At 33.2% G+C, this 20042-nt stretch overlaps 3 protein-coding genes across 4 annotated transcripts; all 3 read right to left on the reverse strand.

Annotated features, from left to right (window-relative positions):
• Positions 1-851: 851 nt before the first annotated feature.
• Positions 852-2279, reverse strand: LOC8270818 (putative expansin-A17). Its single transcript, XM_002515100.4, has 3 exons — positions 2044-2279; positions 1610-1931; positions 852-1398 (listed from the first exon to the last, which is right to left on the reverse strand). Exons 1-3 carry the CDS (start codon positions 2177-2179, stop codon positions 1089-1091), a joined length of 768 nt encoding a protein of 255 aa, XP_002515146.1. The 5' UTR covers positions 2180-2279; the 3' UTR covers positions 852-1088.
• Positions 2280-4517: 2238 nt separating this feature from the next.
• LOC8270817 lies at positions 4518-7086 on the reverse strand. Of its 2 annotated transcripts, none has more exons than XM_015716846.3 (6): positions 6884-7086; positions 6503-6571; positions 6241-6378; positions 6072-6145; positions 5790-5927; positions 4518-4822 (listed from the first exon to the last, which is right to left on the reverse strand). In XM_015716846.3, the coding sequence occupies exons 2-5, from the start codon at positions 6548-6550 to the stop codon at positions 5792-5794; spliced, it is 396 nt and encodes a 131-aa protein (XP_015572332.1). In that variant the 5' UTR covers positions 6551-6571; positions 6884-7086; the 3' UTR covers positions 4518-4822; positions 5790-5791. The 2 variants fall into 2 exon arrangements, with proteins under 2 accessions (XP_015572332.1, XP_002515145.2); XM_002515099.4 differs by having other exon boundaries at positions 6503-6593.
• Positions 7087-9256: 2170 nt separating this feature from the next.
• LOC8270816 (putative expansin-A17) lies at positions 9257-10737 on the reverse strand. The gene is made up of 3 exons (XM_002515098.3): positions 10560-10737; positions 10136-10457; positions 9257-9893 (listed from the first exon to the last, which is right to left on the reverse strand). The coding sequence occupies exons 1-3, from the start codon at positions 10693-10695 to the stop codon at positions 9584-9586; spliced, it is 768 nt and encodes a 255-aa protein (XP_002515144.1). The 5' UTR covers positions 10696-10737; the 3' UTR covers positions 9257-9583.
• Positions 10738-20042: the final 9305 nt, after the last annotated feature.

Below are 20042 nucleotides of genomic sequence, written 5' to 3' on the forward strand. Positions count from 1 at the left end.
TGTGTCGAGCTTCCTTCGCCGGTCCCTTACACTTTTGGTCATTGTACGTTCATGTCCTGATCCTTGCTTTTTTGCTAGTTGGGTCTAAATCTTAAAAGTTCTGCATACAAGAGAAGGTCGGAGATTGTAATTTCTAAACCACCATGTCGATTTCTACAATAAGGAAGGAGATGGATAGTTATGGAGGCAGGTGGATTATTCACGGATCAATTAGCCTTTTTTCAGTTATTGTAGACCATGTAGTAGAGTTCTTGGGCTATAAGCCCAAACATTTGGGTTTAGTAGGTTTTGTACTTTTGTTTGTAAACCCTTTTATTTGTATTTGTTATGGTTGGCTTTTAACTCTGGCGATGGTTGTTGTAGGGCTGCCTTCTATTGTATTGGAGTTCTCTTCGTAAATGTTTAGGTTTTTAGGCTTTTTATTTAATTGAACGGTCTTTTAATTGATAAAAAGAAATAACATTAAATTCAAGAAAAAATGATAAAAATATTTATATTTTTTTAATTTTTATTAAGAACATGTTGTAATTTTTTTTTCATTTTTATTATGTGAAAATATTAAAAATTATGGTTTTCTAACTTTGTTTTTAAAAAATACAGTATTCGTTAAAAAAAATAAAATTAACCACACCGTATCTTTGAAAAAAAAAGCTAAAAATACAGTATCTTGAAAAAAGAAATTATACAGAGAAGTAAAAAATGATATTTTTTTAATTTTAAAATATTTATGAAAAGTTGCCAAAATTTAACTTCAAACATACCCATCTCGGTAGCTAATCAAAGCAATGCACATATGCAAGAACTGGGACTACTTAGCTACAAAATAGAGCATTTTAAGGAATTTATTAGAATTTCAGCAGCAAAATCCATGACAAGATAGCCTTAAAAACTATTAAGAAAATCATTACAATATACATACAACATGAGATATATATATATATATTGGTGGGCTTTACAGCAAAATGCTAAGCCACAACCAACTAAATTACAAATTTTTTTTATAAACTGGTAAGAGACAGAATTAAACAGTTTAAAAGCAAATATAGAAACGCAATCATTGAGCAACTTTGTTTACAACCTATGAATTTCTAAAATTGGACTTTGCTTTTGAAAGATTGGCCGAAAACCCAATTGGAAGGTGCAACATTAAGAGCTGTTACGGTCCTCCCATCGCTAGCTTGGACTCTAAAGGACAAGCTCTGGCCATTGAGATAGCTTAAGCTCTGCCAATTGGCACCCCAATTCCTTGACATGGTTTCCCATTTATTGGATTTTGACCCTTTGACCCATACATTAGAAATCTCTCCTGCTCCTCCTACATTTGATATAAGCACTAGTTCAAAGTAGTTCTTTCCATTGATGGTGAACCTTATGCCTCCACTTCTTTTGCATCTCACCCTGAAGCACCAAAAAAACGTAACCTTGTTACCACACTAATTCCTATAAGTACTAATCTTGAGGATAATTGTCCTAGATCTCTACCAAGAGGTCATAGGTTTAAATATGAAAGTAGCTTTGAATATATATTACTTTATATCATATTATCGAATCAGCCTTAATTGATAAAACATATGAGTTCAATTTTGAGTTGAGGATTGAGAAAACATACTTCCTGTATAGAATAGGTACAATTCCTGCCCTGTACTTGGCAATAGTCTCAAAGGCTGGTTGAGACATGTCAAAGTGAGGTCGTGGGGGATTGCACCAGCCTCCGTCGTCATTAGGGAGATTAAAGTTGGGTGGACAGAAGTTTGTAGCAGTTATCGTAATGTAAGTGCCCTTGAGGCACCATTGAGGAACTTGAGTGGCATCGCAGACAATCTGATAGCAGCCACCGCACGACTTTCCATCATTGAACAAAGCAGTGCTGAGTGCAGCAGTTTTGGTTCCATAACCATCGGTATAAAGATTACCATATCCACAGGCACCACCTATACATTCAAGGCCAGTCCACTAGTCTTAGCTATAGCTATTTCTTGCAAGGAAAAAGTGAGCTACGGAAAAAAAAGAAAAAAAAAAAGGAAAAGAAACATGGATACTAACCCATTGTACCAGAGGCGTCACCTCCACCATAGAAAGTTGCATGGGCTCGTAGCCAGGCCGCGGATGCTACATGTAGTTCTATGGAAAGCATCCCTAGCAATAGCATAAAGCAACTGTAGACGCAAGGCATCACCATTTGCCTTCTTTTAAGAAACAAACTAAGCCTTTTTTTATTTCTTTAGTAATATTAGAGAATGGAACTTGTTTCTGATGATAATGTGAAGATAATGGCAAACTGCCAAGGTATTTATAGTCACTGCTGAAGTCTCGTATTATAAACGTTATAATTGCAATTATGCATAACAAACTGCATCCCGTAATTGAGTGATTAAAATATTTGCAAGTCAAAATGTCCTTAAAATACATTAAAAGAAATTGCAAATAGGCTCCTCAATATATATATGTTTTAATACAAGTTTGGGTGGACTCCGGTGGTGTCGGTGAAGCTGTGGTGAATTTCCCACGACGTCCTTGTCACTAAATTTGGCAATATTGAACTAATAACCTTTTCTTTAAGTAGTTGTGTAGGGGCTAACAAATGTTTAATAAGATGTGTAAATTCTTGATGGCTTGGCGGTTTTTCCATGAGGGAAATTAATTTATATCAAGATCATGCTCTTAGTAGGAAATTTTTTTAAATAAATTCAGTCCAATATATCATCATGGATAAATTTAATTATATAATGACATATAATGTTATCTATTAATTCTTGCAATTGTATTGATTGGTTTTTGATCGTGTGTGGTTAATGGTTATAAGTAAATCATGCAACACTTAATAAATAATGTTACATTAATATTTAATTCAATTTGTCTAAAAATAATGTGGTAATCTGAGTTTATTTAAAAATGATGTGATACTTTGTGCAGTATAAAAGTTCTTCAGGATAGCATTTAATGTTGTAAATTTGCCTACTTATGTCCTACATGAACAAAAGCCTAACGTGCATATCAGAACGGAGGATAAATATAGTTGAGAGAATTCATTAATCAACTAGCAATTTTCGCACCATATGCAAATATTCCATCGCTTCAAGTTCTTGGAATTTGGCCAGAATTTTATGAATATAACATAAGTTTACTTGTAACTTTAGTTATATGAGCCGTGGTACGTTAAAGTACAGTTGTGATGCAAATTGTCAAGCAGCAGGCAATAAATAAATTAATGCCAGTCTATATTTATGGCTATAGTTTGCAAGTTCAACTTTCAAATTTATCATTCTCCTTAACCAACTCCTAACAGCAATCGGATAGAATATTCTTTATCTGAAAAATCAAATAAGTTACATATACTGTTTTTGCTGTTGCAACTACTTGCAATCATGCAAATGACTTGTTTATCAAGAAATTCACATGTACTTATAAAAGAATATCGAGGAGTAATGTAAGATACAAGTCAGCTACATTTGTATATTTATAATTTGATGATAATTAGGGTACCATATATCATGGCATGTCTTCTGCCATCTTCACGTAGATAGCACATGGGTGATGACATATCCAGTGAGCTCACCTCCTCCGCCCACCAAATTAATGGCTTACACATGGGTTCGTATTGTTGAATTGAAATGCAATGCGAAAGTACTTATGTTATTGGGTCTGCTTTAATGTATAAATTAAATTTTTCAAAGAATTGTAGCAGGAATGTCAGATATGATGCCAAGCTTTAGTTTAAAATGTTTTTCAATACCGCATAAGTTTCAAAATAATAATGAATTTGCAAAAACTAACTCTCGACCTTTCACTCAATCATTAAATTATTAACATGCGAATGCCCTGGTTTTTACTCTTGGGTGCAACGTATTTCAAAAATCAGTCTTAAAATTATATTACTTAAGCTGAATAACTGGTGCTACAAATGAAAGAAGACTATATATCATGACTCCGAAAAGAAAATCATATTTAAGGGGTTTCTTTGTTGACTTTATATATTAAAAAGTTAGCATTCACTCATTATTTATTAAAAATTGACTCAGGGTTCTTTATTATTATTATTATTATTATTATTATTAATCATGTGGCCAAAAGGTCCAACGTTTAGCACAGCTACGTGTGACAAAAATTCACACCTAATCGTTGCGGTGGCGGCTCCAAGCAAAGACGGCATCTCACATAGCTTATGGCCCAATAAATTATAGAATTTCCCCTCTGCAGGATTTCTCGCTAGTAGTATAGGGAAAATTCCATTTTTCTTTTTATCCGCATTCTATCTAGATCCATCATTCTGCAGCTATTTTAGGCAACGCAGAATCTAAGCTGAAGAAGACAACTTCACTTGTTATTACTCTTTGGTCACAGCTTAACTTATTTAATTCTGTTTAATACATTATCCATTAGTATTCAGAATTCTGAACCTAAATTGCAAATTCAATTGAAGAAAATAAACACTTAAGACTTAATTACACAGACCTCATTTGTCATTGCAACACTCGACACTAATAATAAACCAGTTCAGATTAGCAGAAGAAAAGGAATGTTATGCCTATCTGTTATTTATTGGCAAACGATAATGGATTATTGCCATGTTAAGCACCGTGTAAAACCAATCATTCTCACGGGTCATTTTGAGGCAACCAGATGATGACAACAGTTAGTATTCTTACTAAAAAGGCATTGGCAGCTTATGCAAAGTTAAGAGCCAATAAAGAAAAAATGCCTCAGATCACATCAAAGTTCCTTCGAGCTAATGAGAAAAAAAATACCTGAGGGAATTTTTAGCTCTGCCACATGCATAGTAAAGGACTTGATGATGCACTAATAGGCTGGCAGTTCCGCTTTACTGAGCCATACATGCGAATAGATGTAAAAGTTAGACATCAGAATTCAGAAATAGAATTATTTCCATGGTGTCAATCTCTTAGCTAACAACGAGTACGGATACCATAGAAACTTCTTTTTTTCTTGCTTTGGACTAGAATGAACCAACGGATATATTGTTAAATCTATTTATATTATACCAAGGATTATGAGATGTTCTTGTTATAACTTGTTTGTCCCGAACAAGTCTCTGAGAGGATTCTTAAGAAATTTAACAGCAATGAGGATCCTAAAAGTCACGGTTTATTTTATCTTCCAGTTTTATAACATCCAATATTGATGAGACAACCACACCCATTAGACATAAAATGAAACCTGAATCGTTTGTCCTTCATGCATAACCTAGTAAATCTGAATATCACAACCATGTAGTCAGTTTCTTCACAATATTACGAACTGGGGATTTCATGGGGATGAAAATGGATAGTCCCAAATAGGTCAACAACGGTATAACACACTTATCATCGGATGCTCAAAACAAAGCTTATAAACCGTACAGTAGCTTTAAATTGAACCAATTTGAACTTAAATACAAGCTATATAAAAATAAATAATAAAAATTTGAGCTAAATGAACAATTCAGCGTACAGTTCTACTTCCACATCAGCTTAGCGTTCCAACTCTTAGTTCAGCAATGGATAGTGGTCCATACATTTTTGTATTTAGTGCATGATATATCAATTGCAGAGTCTATCTAATCAAGGTGTTCATCAAATGCTTATTATTAAGAATTCAAGTTTTCGATATGTGAGGCCAAGGAAACTAATTCCAACCTAAAATATATGGCTCTTGTGCAGCCCTAGCTAGTGACATGGTGCACTTCTGAGAAGTTATCGTTATCCTAGGTAATAAGGTATCCTTATATACATGATCTCGATGCTGCAATTCCATTTAAACTAAAGTAACATAAAAGGCATTCTGATAATTACCTTTAAGATTCAATAGCAGGGTTCTGAAGTACATATCTAGCATTATGCAGGATAGCACCAGCCTCCTCATTTGATGCATCAAGCATCCGTAATTCTTTGATCTCCTCCTGCCATTTATCCATTTGTTCCTTGTGCATCCTGTAGACAAGCTACGAATTATAATAAGGATATATGTAAGGCAAAACAACAATCATCCTGTAGACAAGCGACTAACTATGATATGGATATGTCAGCAAAGCAGTAATAACATAAGCATATGTAATATAACTATTTGAAACTGACATAATCAACCGCTCTTCAAATTCATTACTTAGCTCCTTAAACATTGTTTTTCCTGATTCCAATAGCTCAGACACCTATATGAATCAATAACAAAATATATCACTCAAAATATTATATGTACTTCCAGTTATATATCCATTACGAAATATAATTAATTAAAGAATGCTACCATTTGAGTGAAACGTTCAATCTTCTCAAAAATATGAGCAATATTAAGTTCAACCTCTTCAGATCCCATAGCGTTTGTCTCAGTTTCTTCCTTTTCTACAATCTCTAGCCCTGTTGCATCATTTATCACCTCTTCCTCCTTTTCCATGTAACCGGGGAAAAAAATAGAGAGCATGGAAGTCAAACACGAGTCACAGCAAAGAACTGAAAAATTTTCTGCAAAAGGTCATATGATTTTGATAGTGAAGGATGAAAAATCATACACCGAGTTTCATACGCTTCCTCGAAATTTTATCTGCTTCGCTTTCCATTTCAGTTGGTTTGATTTAAAGCTGCGTATAGCAAATTTGATAGCTGCTCTAGTGTAAGAAACTTTCTTTCTTTCGGAAGGCGTAGGCAATAATTAAATGAGAAGGAAATGAAAATATAATCCTAAAAGTGTACGAAATTTAGATATGAAATCAATAACTCCTACTGATAACAAATGATTTCGCTGATATTTTTCTTTAAAAAAAGTACGGATTATTAGTCTTAAACATTGAAGGCAGATAAAATGTCTCCTTAAATATGATTCAAAAACTCAACCTAAAAATTCATTCAACAATGTAGAATTCCGATCAACGAACAGTGAGAAATCACTTTACCTAAAGTGGAATCGACGATCAGATCTTGCAATCGATTTGCTGAAACTTCTTGCCGGAGACTGAGGACGATTAGAAATAAAAGGAAATGGAATCCAATTAATGCAAAATGTTTGGTTAAAAAAAGTGACAAATTCTTTTGAAATTTTTGCATTAACGGACGCGCGGGAATTTTCTCTTGCAACGAAACTTGACGAGATAGCAATTCACGAAACGCCCCCCCTGCTTTTAAATATAATAAAGCGGTTGGACAAGCATCAGTCAACGCTTTTTGACTTATTTGACACGTGACGTTGTTAGAATCCTTAAAACAAAACGCTACCGTTCAACCAGTGCTCACGGTACCCTCACGCTTGCTGACGTCGGCATCCAAATACCGCCACAAAGGAGTTTGCGCTCACCGTTTTGAGCCATGCAAATCTAAGCAAATTTTAACTTAGTTCAATGCAATTCCTTTATTGAAGTAGCTTCTCTTCAAATCAAAATTAACCAAAAGAATTTCCACAGGCAACTTATTGTTATATACTTCACCTCAGCCATGAACAGTATCTTGCACTTAGGCGTGGATTTTCACGTTAGCATTACCTTGTGGATCACTCAAACCGAAGAATATAACTTACTGTTTAAGCAAATTGTTAATCCTGATTACAGAAACGACGACGAAGAAAGCAGCAGCAGCTCAAAAAACAATATATTATTGATGTTAAGTGTCGGAAAGATGAGATATTAGTGCAAAGTTTCTGGCGTTATTCCTTCCATAGTTGATTTTTTGTATTTATATTTATTTTTAATACTAAAATATATATTTTTGAAATAAAATTATACGAGTCTTTAACATGTTTTATAATATTTTTTACTTCTTAAAAATAAAATATTAATTTTTATGCATTATATATATATATATATATATATATATATATATATATGTTGCATTCTTTTAATCGTATGAGAGGTCTATTAAAATAAAATGGTTTAATTGTCAGAAAATTCTATAATTTGCACTTAATATTAAATCTAGTATGTACTGTTTAAATTTTCAATTTTAGCATCGAGTTTTTAACATCGATTTTGATTTTAACCTCCAATGAAATTATCAATAAAATTTGTTGCCGTTGCGTGAATTCTAGTAACAATAATAAAAAATAGGAATTGAGTCAACACACTCACTATTAAAATATTATCATTTGAGCATATAAGATTAATGAAACTCTAAAATTAAGAAAAGAAAAAAAATGTATGTACTTAAATGATAATATTTTAGTAATGGAATGAATCAACAACTCTAATGTTGACTCAGTTCTTTTTTGTTGTTGCCGGAGTTCATGCCAAGCTAGCAGATTTGACAAATAATTTTATTTAATACTAAAATTAAAATGAATGTTAAAGTTTCATGTTGAAATTGAAAATTTAAAAACTAGATACTAGATTTGATATATTGAAATTGAAAATTTTAAAACTACATACTAGATTTGATAACAAGTACAAAATTAAGAATTTTTTTGGCAATTAAGCTAATTAAAATTTTTAATTATACATTTATTAGTTAAAAAAAAAGTTTCATCTTTTACTTATTTGATCTTGTGACAAAATTCAGGGGCCAAAAATCTTGTATTTTACAGATACAAGAGCTGCCAATCATGTCAGCTGCTCCAGTTGAATTAATACTGTGGATATGGAAATTTAAGGAATTAAAGTGAGAATTATAGATTTTAAGGGACAAATTGAAGTTTAAGAATATGAATGTAACAAATATCTAAGTCTAAGGATTCATTAAAAAAAAAAAAAGTCTAAGGATGGTGAGTAAAATAAAAGCGACATATTGGATAAATAAGCCCTTGAACTATAGGTCAAAATGCACATATTATACTAATGTTCACTTTTGCCGGTAAAGGCCCTTATATTTTTTAAAATTTATGATTCAAACCCTTTAACTAGATAGCGGATCCTACTCTCTTTCATTTTTTTTCTTTCCTACTGTCTCTCTTCATTTTTTAGTTCCTAACCAACAAACTGAATTTAAGAAAAAAATTCTAATTAACATGATATGCCACTGTTATCATCTTTATTGGCAGTCTCTTTGAGAATTTGATATAAAATTTTTAATTTTTTTTTCTTGATTTAAATTTAATCTTGCAATTTTTTATCTTTATTTAGAGTATTGGATTAATTAAGATAATGATTAGTTGATAGATATTGGAGATTTAGATTGGAAGTCATTGATGGAGGCTATGGAAAAGAATAAAGAACAACCAAAAGAGAAAAAGAAAAAGGAAAGAGAAGAAAGAAAAATGAAGGAAAAAAAAGAAAATGAAAAAAGTGAGACTCGTAATATTTTTATGCAGCAAACGATTAACTAATGATAAAGGGCTTAAATAATAATTTTTTAAAATTTTAAAAGTATATATAAACAAAAGTGAACGTTAGGATAATACATGCATTCTGACTTATAGTTCAGTTCAGGAGCTTATTTGTGCAGTAGATAAAAAAGATGTAAGATTGTTTATATTCACCGAGTAATATTATATAATATATATGCCATTACTTGGTGGGCTTCACGGCTCACTGCTAAGCCACAACCAAGCTGATTACATAGAATTTGACCGGTAAGAGCAATACAGCTAGACAAAATCAAGGGCAAGTTGAAGAAGAAAATAGTATACTATAAGCACAACCAATGAGGAAACATCTTGACGTCTGTGATTTCTAAAATTGGAGGTTGCTTTTGAAAGATTGGCCGAAAACCCAATTGGAAGGTGCAACATTAGGAGCTGTCAGGGTCCTCCCATCGCTAGCTTGGACTCTAAAAGACAAGCTCTGGCCATTGAGATATCTTAAGCTTTGCCAATTGGCACCCCAATTCCGTGACATGGATTCCCATTTATTGGATTTTGACCCTTTGATCCAAACCTTGGAAATCTCTCCAGCTCCTCCTACATTTGATATAAGCACTAGCTCAAAATAGTTCTTGCCATTGATGGTAAATCTTATGCCCCCACTTCTCTTGCATCTCACTCTGAGTCACCAAAAAGAAAACAATTTGGTTATCAATAACTAATATCATCTGTCTTAAGGATCATGAACCTTATGATCTCTGTCAGGATATTTCAAGTTTAAGTTTTGGAAATCTTCGAGTGTCACTCTAAAGAAATTATGTATATATATAATATATAGTTACATACCAGCGAACTGATACAACTTCGATATTGATTTACATATGAAAGAAATTTGAGTTATTAAAGAGGATTGAGAACATACTTCCTATAAATGACAGGTACGATTCCGGCCCTGTACTTGGCAATAGTCTGAAAGGCGGGTTGAGACATGTCAAAGTGAGGTCGTGGGGGGTTGCACCATCCTCCATTATCATTAGGAAGATTATAATTTGGTGGACAGAAATTCGTAGCAGTAATAGTAATAGAAGTTCCCCTAAGGCACCATTGAGGGACTTTAGTGGCATCGCAGATAATTTGATAGCAACCACCACATGACTTTCCATCATTGAACAAAGCAGTGCTCAGTGCAGCAGTTTTGGTTCCATAACCATCGGTATAAAGATTACCATATCCACAGGCACCACCTACATACATATTAAGGACAGTTGACAAGATTTAGCTAGCTAATTCATGGATGGAGAAATTGAGCAATATGTAGAAACATGGAATTTAAAATGGACACTAACCCATTGTACCAGAAGCGTCACCTCCACCGTAGAAAGTTGCATGGGCTCGTAGCCAGGCCGCTGATGCTACGTATGGTTTTGCAAAAAGCAGCCCTAACAAAAGTATGAAGCTGCTAAAGACGCAAGGAGTCGCCATTTTCTGTCTTCTGAAAAATTAATTATGTGTTTCTTTTTTATTTGGTAATATTAGAGTTGATGTGAAGAATAATGGCAAGGTGCAGAGCTATTTATACTAACCGCTGAAGTCTTGTAATGTACTAAAAAACTCTCATTCAATATAGAAACTTTATGATTGCAATTATGTGTCAGAAAACTGCATTCCGTAATTCAGTGATTAAAATATTGCAAGACAAAATGTCCTTAGAAGGCGTAAGAGGAATTGCAACTAGCTCTTTAATTAATTTATCTTTTTTCTTTCTTTTAAATACAGATTTGTGTGGACTCCAGCGGTGTCGGTGAAGCTATATAAATGGTGAATTTCCCATGACGTCCTTGTAACTAAAGCTGACAATTCTTTAACTAGTAATACTCATTTTTAATTTGCCATATTATGTTAGCTAAGGGTTTAATCTGAAGCCTGATTAAGATAATCTTTTGTAGCTTGAGGGTTTCTATCAGAGACATTATTCAGTGTCAAGATCATACATACTCCTTAAATTTCAAAGGTCATGCTTTTGATAATGCAAGTTCCGGAGTAAATTTTCATAATCATCCTCAGTCAGCACATTGATTTCTAAACATTCGTTATCCAATAATGGTGTGGATATGCCTACTTATCGCCCACATGAACAAAAGCCTAACTCGCTTATCAAAACGGAAGACGGAGCTCATCAATCAACTTGCAGAAGTCGCACATGTAAATATTCCATGCGCTTCAAGTTCTTGGAATTTGGCCAGAAATTCATCAACATATCATAAGTTTCCTTGCAGCGTTAGTTATATGATCCGTGGTACGTTAAAGTGGTACGTTAAAGTACAATTTAGACGCAAACTGTCAAGCGGCAGGCAATAAATTAATGCAACAGCCTTTGTTTATGGCTATAGTTTACAGGTTCAACTTTGACATTTATAATTTTCTACATCTAACTACTAGCAGCAACTCGATAGAATATTCGGAATCGAAGTCTTAAATTAATAAAAAGAACAGAAAAAATTTGTAATTTATTTATACTGTTTTTGGGGTTGCAACTGCATGCAATCATGCAAATGACTTGCTTATCAAGAAATTTACATGTACTTATAAAAGAATATCGAGGGTTTAATGTAAGGTACAAGTCGGCTACATGTGTATAATTATGTTTTGGTCATAACTGGAGTACCTTATATCATGGCATGTCTTGTGCCATGTTCACATATATAGCACATGGGTGATGACAGATCCTGTGCGTTCGCCTTCCCCACCTAATTAATGGAACACATGGGGTCATATTGTTCAATTGAATTGCAACAATTAAATCAAAATATTAGTTTTATTACAGGAATTTAATTTCAGAAATTTGAAGCAAGAATGTCAAATCTGATGCCAAGCTTGCGCTTCAGCTCGGGCTCTATCTCGCATGTTAAAAATCGTCTTAAAACCATGTCAAGAACGATAAATGGAGTGGAAAGTTGATCCAAACAATAACAAACATAATAATGTTCAAAATAATAATTTAACATTATGTTCTAATTTTTTTTTGTATTAATTTCATGTATTAAATATAATATATAAGAATTTATTCATTCACTTGGAATTGTTAACTTTTATTATTTCTTAAACGGGCTAAAAATTAACAAACATTAAATATTTTTTTTCTTCTAAATCATGACTCATTTAATTATATGATAGAATAATCATATCAGTTAGCTATGAGAGCAATTCAGACCAACTTTTTCGAATAGACTCTGATCCTCAATCTAAAAATTGTTTAAAAAATTTCACACATCCTTATTCGACTCAAAAGGGTCTTCAACACATTTATGGATCCATCAAATTATCGAAAATTCCCACATCGGGGATCTCTAGTTTCTATTTGGAGCAAAGGGAAAACTTGTTTTCTTCACTACATTCCGGTTAGATCCATCACTCACACCATAGCTAAAGAAAATGCAGAATCTAACTTGCGGAGACAACTTAAACTGATTGGATCCATTATCCATTCATATATATGACCCCGCTTAGTATATATCGGAATTTGCAAAAGCAACTTTCGAAATAAGAATTCAGATTACTGTATATATATTGTAACACCTGGAATTTTTTTTTTTATATATTTAATAATGAGTTTTTATTTAAGTTAATTTTAGCTTCATTATTATTGGGTTTAATTTGAAATGATTTAATGAAAAATTTAATATTAATCAAATAAATGAGTTATTTTCTATACCCAATTAGTTTGAAATTTTAAGAAATTATTCAAGTAAATTATTTGAGAAATGATTATATTTTGGTTATTCAAATTTTCCCAAATGCACATTTATATAAGTAAAATTATATATTGAAAAATTTTGGAAGAAATTATAAAGGGTGTTTTAATAAAAGAATTTTGGGAAAATTGGTATTATAATTGATTAGTAGTATTAAATTTTAAGTTGGAAATTGATTATTTAATTTAATTATGTGTTAGGACTAAATTGGAAATTTATTTTGGAATAAGGATTGAAAGTATAATGTTATTTTTATGGGGTTTTAATGGAAATTTGTGAGCTTGGTATTTTTGTAAATAAATATGTCGGTCAGGGGTATTTTTGTAATTGTGTATTTTCAATAATTCGGATTTGGCCCAAATTAAATAGCTAGGGGCTTAATTGAAAGGCTAAAAAGAAGTTTGGGGGTCAAATTGGAATTATGCAGGATGAAATTGTAAGTAATTAAGAAAGTTGACGGACCAAATTGTAATAAGGAAAAGTTCAGGGGTCAAATGTCGATATTGAAGGGAAAGAAATCGGGGATAGAGAAAGTAGATCGGAGAGAGAGAGAGGCGATGGCCAAGAAGAAGGGAGGAAGGCGGCGGCGTCGTCGGTGGCGTGAGCCCGGCCAATGGCGGCATGACAGCGTGAGGCGAGAATCGCGCGTGGCGGCTTCAGGCGTGTTTCCGGCCGTTGTTGGCGGCCGAGTTAGGTGGCGATCGGCTCCACTTTGGCGAGCTTTCTTTTAGCAAAGAATGCGGCGCCTGTGGTGGCCGGAGACTAAGATCCGGTGGAGAGAGATAATGGTGGCGGCCGGCGTTTTTGGGCTTTTCCGAGCTCCGGAGGATGGATGATCGGAGGACATATCCCGACTCTCCCCATCTCAAGCTTCGCGATGGCACCGGTTTCGTGGCGATCGGACTTCGTTTGCAAATCGACGGTCGAGATCGTCCGCAAATCTCTCCGGAAGATCGAGTGTCGGATCGGAAAATCGGGCGGGGATCGTCATCGGCCGTTGTGAGTCCGATGGTGTGTTCGGATCGTCGATCGGACTCCGGTAGTCGACCGAGCGTCTCGGTAATTTTCTTTGGCCCGTTAATTTTAGAAATTCTTGGTCTAATTGTGTCTATTGGGTTATATTGAGTATTTGATGATTTTGTGAGTCAAAATAATTGTCTCGGTTTGCCTCGTATTTTGTCTTTGTGTGGCGAGGTCGGAAATAGTGAAGTTTGGGGACCCGACTCCTATTGTTTAAATTGTTGGTTATTTGAAGTATTTTTCTGGCAGGTCCTGGACCCGTTTTTACGGGGGGTAATGTTCGTGTTGTAGGGGAGGTTCTGCCGAATTTTCGGTAGTTCCCGAGTCGAGATTCTTAGACAGTCAGTCCTAGGAGTCTAGACCTAGGATTAATGATCGATTATCTCAGCGTATTGATAAATTATTTTCCGTGATTAGATGATCTGTCTGTTCGGCTCGCTCCAACCGAGGCACCGGAGCAGAGCTAGGAGGTCGCCCAATCCTGTGAGTTAAAGTCATTTAATCTTTGCGCTATTGCTAGTCTGATTTTAATATGCTATTTAGAATTTGTGCTTAATATGATTATTAGTATCGCAAGATAAATGATTTCACTTGATTATTAATATTTGAAATAATATAAATATTATTATTAGTATGTTATAATAAGACAAACGTTATTATTTTTCTCCTCACAAATTGCACGTTGTTTTATCTTAAATCTTTAATCTTTATTTCGATATGTGTTGGATGAGTTCATCAGATAATGATATTTATTAAATGTGGTGATTGCGATTTGGGAAATGTGGCTTGTAGAACATGCCGCCTGATGGGTTACATCAGGACCGCGTGCGCACCGGTAATGATCATGGATATAAGATTATTATGGATTTGTCTGCCCTGATCGAGCATTGCTCTCTGGGCTGAGTTCAGTTGATTGCCGGAGTTAAGGTCCCTGATCGAGCGATGCTCTCTGGGCGCCGGCTTATTTGGAATTCAAGTGTTCAGGCTGGAGGTAAGGACCCTGATCGAGCTTGCTCTCTGGGCGCCAGACCTGTTGGATTAAGAGAGCCGAAAGGCTACTAGAATTGGGGTTTAGGGTTCTACTGAGCCACTCGTCCCGTAAAAATAAAAATATATTTTTATTTATTCATTTATTTATTTATTATGGTATGATTATAATATGGATTGTATTTACGTGCATGGTTGATATATTGATTCGAATGATTAATATTTTATGTGAAGGAAATAGTAGGGTATGATTATAGTATGGTTTGATATCGATTTGAATAATCTATGTTTTCCGAGAAGAAGCAATAGTCCCTAGATTATTTGATTTTAACTCACTCTAGACCGATGTCTCATTTTTACTGTTTTGATTTGTATCATTAGTTCTCCGCGACTCTTATTCAAGAATCCGACTCCTTCATCATCGGGTGATGTATTTGATTTGGTATGTAAATTGGTAAATCTTAGATTCTCCGCAGTAATAATAGTAAATGTATCAGTTGTAAATTTTCTGAGTTTCAGGTCTCGCCTAGTTCTTCTGGCAGACCGATTAAATTTTGTAAAGTGTAACTATTAAGATAATTTGTGGTTTTAATAATATTAATTTGAGATGAGATTTGTTTAAATCAGTGAGTGTCAGGCTTACTACGGATTTCGGTGCCCTTAAGCCTACCCATTCCCTAGTGCCGGTCACGGGCCCACGGGTGGGGTCGTGACATATATCATAATAAATAAAAAAATAACGTGTATTATAATGTTTTATATTTTATTATTGGATAGTTTATATATTTTTATTATTTAAAATTAATAAATATTAATCATTTACTAATTTTATATAGAAATGAGAATATATATTTTTTTAAAACAAGTATTTTCAATAAACAATTTTTCAGGATGACAACAATTAGTATATTTTCTATTTTAAAAGAAAAAGGATTGGCGAAGCTAACAGAAGAAAAAGTTTTTTTGATCATCTGATTACAAGAAATATATGAAGAAATTTCTAAAATATTCTTAGGTCAATCTATTCTTACTAAGATTGTAGACTTTCCTTCACAATATTGTAGACTTTCCTTTACAATTATATTATTTAACATATATTATTCGCTATTTGTCATAAATTATAATGCATAATTCATATTATATGACTAACTTGATTCACCTAAAAATTTCACCTGACACAGGCATACTATGAGCTTGATGGTGCATTAATAGCATGGCAATTCCTCTTTATAAACTTGAACATCGGACTGAAGATGTCACTTTCTGCATTGGGGATGAAATGGACAGTCAGAAATTGGTCAATGATGTTATACAACAGTACTTGACATTGAGGATGCAGAAAAAACGATCTTTAACTTTGACAAACTCCAACTTAATTATCACCATCGGCTAATTGAACAGCTCCACTTCAGAATTAGCTAAGTATATGCAACTCTTACTTCAGCCTAAAGGGGTTGCAAAGAGTATTATTATGTTAATGCTCTCATCTGATATTCAGCCTCCGTAAACTCAAACATTTACTAGTACTTTCATACAAAGTTCCAAACCCAGTTTTCTTGTATAATGATGTATTTAGCGCAAGATAAATCAAGTACACTGCCATCTATCTAATCCAGGTGTCTGACAAATGCTATGCGGCCACTAATTCAAGGTTTTGATCTGTGCTGGAACATGATTCAACCCCTAACCCCCCCCCCCCCCCCCCCCCCCCCCCCCCAAAAAAAAGGCTATTGAGGTCGCAAGGCCACTTGTGAGAAAAAATAAAATTCCTCAGGCTTTTATCCTATAGATTTCTTCTTTTTCTTTTTTTCCTTCTCCTGATAAATTTACAGGAATGGATACAAAGGCATTCAGGAGTCAATAGCAGGGTTCTGAAGTAGATATCTAGCATTATGCAGGAAAGCACCAGCCTCCTCATTTGATGCATCAAGCATCCGTATTCTTTGATCTCCTCCTGCAATTTCTCCATTTGTTAATCTTCATGCATCCTGTGGAGGAGGCATGCATTTTTCCAAATGAAAACGAAAGCAAAAGCTACATATAGAGCAAAATAAGCTTGTATTGTTTGACTATTTGAAACCCACATAATCAGCCGCTCTTCAAATTAGTTACTCATATCTTAAACATTACTCTTACTGATTCCAGTAGATCATACACCTGCATAAGCAATAACAAAGTATTTCATATAATATATCTAGCTACAGTCTATCTTATATGCACTTCCAGTTGTATATACCATAAACATAATTAAAAGAAAAATAAAACCATTTGAGTGAAGTGTTCAATCTTCTAAAGAGTGTGATCAGTATTAAGTTCCATCTCCTAAAATCCCAGTGTTTGTCTTAATTTCTTTCTTTTCTACAATCTATAGGTCTGTTCCTTCTCTATCTTTTAGAAACTAAAGGATAATAACCGAATGCAGTCCTAATTAAAAGTAAATTCAATTTCTACTAACAGGTAAATGATTTACGAAGTGTAGGATTAATGCTCCGATTTGCATTCGCTTCCATAAAATTTCATCCGCTCTGCTTCCTATTTGAGTTGCCGAAATTTATATAATTAGTAATTTTCAGCTCTTTAATTTATGGAACTATCTTTCTCCTTCTCATATAGATGTTGCATTACTGGATGTAGGCATTTGTCAAGTGACATTTATTTTTACTTAACGCATTTAAATACACAAGTTTATCAATTGCACTTATTTAAAAAGAAAAAGCTAGTTTCAGATCGAAATTTTTATTATTACTCTTAAAGAATCATAATATTACTATTTTCCTTTTGTCCCCGTGGGCCACAAATTTGTGACCTATTCCAATAGGCAAAAAGTACAAAAAAATCTTTAAACTTATTTAAATAGTCCAATTAAATTCTCTTCTTATTTAGCTGAATTAAACTCATTAACTTTTATAAAATATCCAATTAAGTTTTCATCATTTTTTTACCATTTAAATCTATTAATTTTTATAAAATGTCCAATTAATCCCTAATACTAACGGCATTCAAAATGTCGTTAAGTGGGGGGTCCCATTATTTTGAGAGCGTAAATAATAATCCTCTCTGAATATTTTAAAGTCACGTCTATATCATGTGAGGGAAAGAAAATCACTTCTTATTCTTTATTTAACTTATATCATAGCTCCTACAACTGTAAAATTTCCTTTCATGATTGTTTTTCCTCCATAAAGTGTGCATCTTTATGGTTTTATTGTAAAAACATATTGGAGGTGGTGAGATGTAATCTAACTTAACAACTTGCACTTGTCCTCTATTTACAAATGAGCGTGATGAAAAAGACGAAAATATTGCTGCCATTTCAGGTGAAGAAATAAATTATTGCTCTTCTTTATAAATTAGGGTTTACAGATACTAATTGTGTAAAAGAAAAGTGGATTTCTCTCTCTCATGTGATATATGCATGACTTTAAAATATTCGGAGTGGTTATTATTTGTACTCTTAAAATAATGAGACCCTTACACTTAATTGTATTTGGGACGCTGTTAGCATTATTGGTTAATTGGACCTTTTATAAAAATTAATGGATTTAATTGAACCAAAAAATAGAATAAGAACTTAATTGAACTTTTTATAAAAATTAATGTGTTTAATTGAGTCAAAGAAAAAGATGAAAACTTAATTGGACTTTTTTAATAAGTTCAACAGCATCCTTTTACCTATTCCAATATTATAGTAAGTAGGGCTTGTTCTTAGGGAAATTTAGCAATCTTTTGAGTAAAAAAGACACATTTTTTAAAGAACTTAATAATCTCATTAAAATTACAGCTCAGTTAAGAGAATGTTGCAATCTCTAAATCTAAAAGAATTTTTTTCTAAATTTTTGCTTTCTCAACTTCGAAATCTATTCTTTCAGCATCTTTATATATGGTAGCCATGTGTATATGTCACACTACAATTGAAGTCTTTTAGTTGTTGAAAGGTTTAAGGAAGTTCAGCAGCCATCTCACTTTTTTTGGCTTCAACTACGTGGCGTATTTTTAACATGCCATCCTATTTTTTATCTTATAGTCTTGATATATCTCACACCAAGTTGTTGTTGAAAACACAAAATCCCACATAACAACTTGTTCTTATGCCAAATTGTTACACTCCCATGTACTAAGATCTAATTATGGATATTCATTATACTATAAATAAAAGGTAACTTCTAAATTGCCTTTATGATCCCCAGATTTTGGGGTTAGTATCACTAAAGTCCTTGAATTTCAATTTGTAATAATCAGTCCCCTAAATTTTAATTTCAGTATCAATAAACTCCTTGCTGTTAATTTCTGTTAAATATCTAGACGGAAAAATGACGTGTCAGCTCATATATAAAAAAAAAATTTAAAAAAAATTCACCTTATTTAAATAGAATATGTCAGCAAGACATGTCCTATTAATTTTTTTCTCATCAATAAATAAATAAAAATAAATGAAATCATAATCAAAATAACCTAAAATCAAACTAAAGGAACCAAATTCCACATAAAACCAAAATCAAAATCAAAATCTGTGAGCTCTAAAATCAAGAGTCCTTAACTAAAATCCCATATGAAACCAAAATTAAAATTAAAATCAAAATCTGCAATTTCACCATAACTGAAATCAAAGTCAAAATCAAAATAACCAAATCCCACACGAAACCAAAATCACTTGCCTTATCACTGATATTATAACCCGCAAGCTCAACCAGTTACCACTATACTAGCAACACCATGGAGAGCAACAACCAACAACATCAATATTTTCAACTTCACCTCATTAACAGTGTCTACATTCTCAACTAACAACAGTGTCATGGAGAGCAACAGTTCAAAATGGATATTCCAGAGATTGAAACCCATATCCTTTATTTGTGGGATTTTAACAATGGGTATATAGAAAATGTTAAAAATTAACAACATTTATTTATTTCTTTGATTTTAGGCAAATATGATAAAAAGGTTATGAATTTAGGCGAATTTCATTTTCTTTCCTTTTTTCTATCTATTTTGTTGAAAATGGTTGATTAACCCTAAAGGATCATGGTATGTAATATTATAGAGATGGTTGTCTTACTATTTTAGGTGTTA

Source organism: Ricinus communis, chromosome 1, assembly GCF_019578655.1.
Source record: "Ricinus communis isolate WT05 ecotype wild-type chromosome 1, ASM1957865v1, whole genome shotgun sequence".
NCBI classification, from domain to species: Eukaryota; Viridiplantae; Streptophyta; class Magnoliopsida; order Malpighiales; family Euphorbiaceae; genus Ricinus; species Ricinus communis.

What these genes read in the sequence shown, in the direction of transcription:
- LOC8270818 (XM_002515100.4), bottom strand. Translation starts at nt 2,179, where the DNA reads ATGGTGATGCCTTGCGTCTACAGTTGCTTTATGCTATTGCTAGGGATG. An exon ending in TGACGCCTCTGGTACAATGG is followed by an intron (nt 1,932 to 2,043) that starts GTTAGTATCCAT and finishes TTGAATGTATAG; the next exon opens with GTGGTGCCTGTGGATATGGT. An exon ending in GTACCTATTCTATACAGGAA is followed by an intron (nt 1,399 to 1,609) that starts GTATGTTTTCTC and finishes TTGGTGCTTCAG; the next exon opens with GGTGAGATGCAAAAGAAGTG.
- LOC8270817 (XM_015716846.3), bottom strand. Translation starts at nt 6,550, where the DNA reads ATGGAAAGCGAAGCAGATAAAATTTCGAGGAAGCGTATGAAACTCGGT. An exon ending in GGAAGCGTATGAAACTCGGT is followed by an intron (nt 6,379 to 6,502) that starts GTATGATTTTTC and finishes TACATGGAAAAG; the next exon opens with GAGGAAGAGGTGATAAATGA. An exon ending in TTGAACGTTTCACTCAAATG is followed by an intron (nt 6,146 to 6,240) that starts GTAGCATTCTTT and finishes TGATTCATATAG; the next exon opens with GTGTCTGAGCTATTGGAATC.
- LOC8270816 (XM_002515098.3), bottom strand. Translation starts at nt 10,695, where the DNA reads ATGGCGACTCCTTGCGTCTTTAGCAGCTTCATACTTTTGTTAGGGCTG. An exon ending in TGACGCTTCTGGTACAATGG is followed by an intron (nt 10,458 to 10,559) that starts GTTAGTGTCCAT and finishes ATATGTATGTAG; the next exon opens with GTGGTGCCTGTGGATATGGT. An exon ending in GTACCTGTCATTTATAGGAA is followed by an intron (nt 9,894 to 10,135) that starts GTATGTTCTCAA and finishes TTGGTGACTCAG; the next exon opens with AGTGAGATGCAAGAGAAGTG.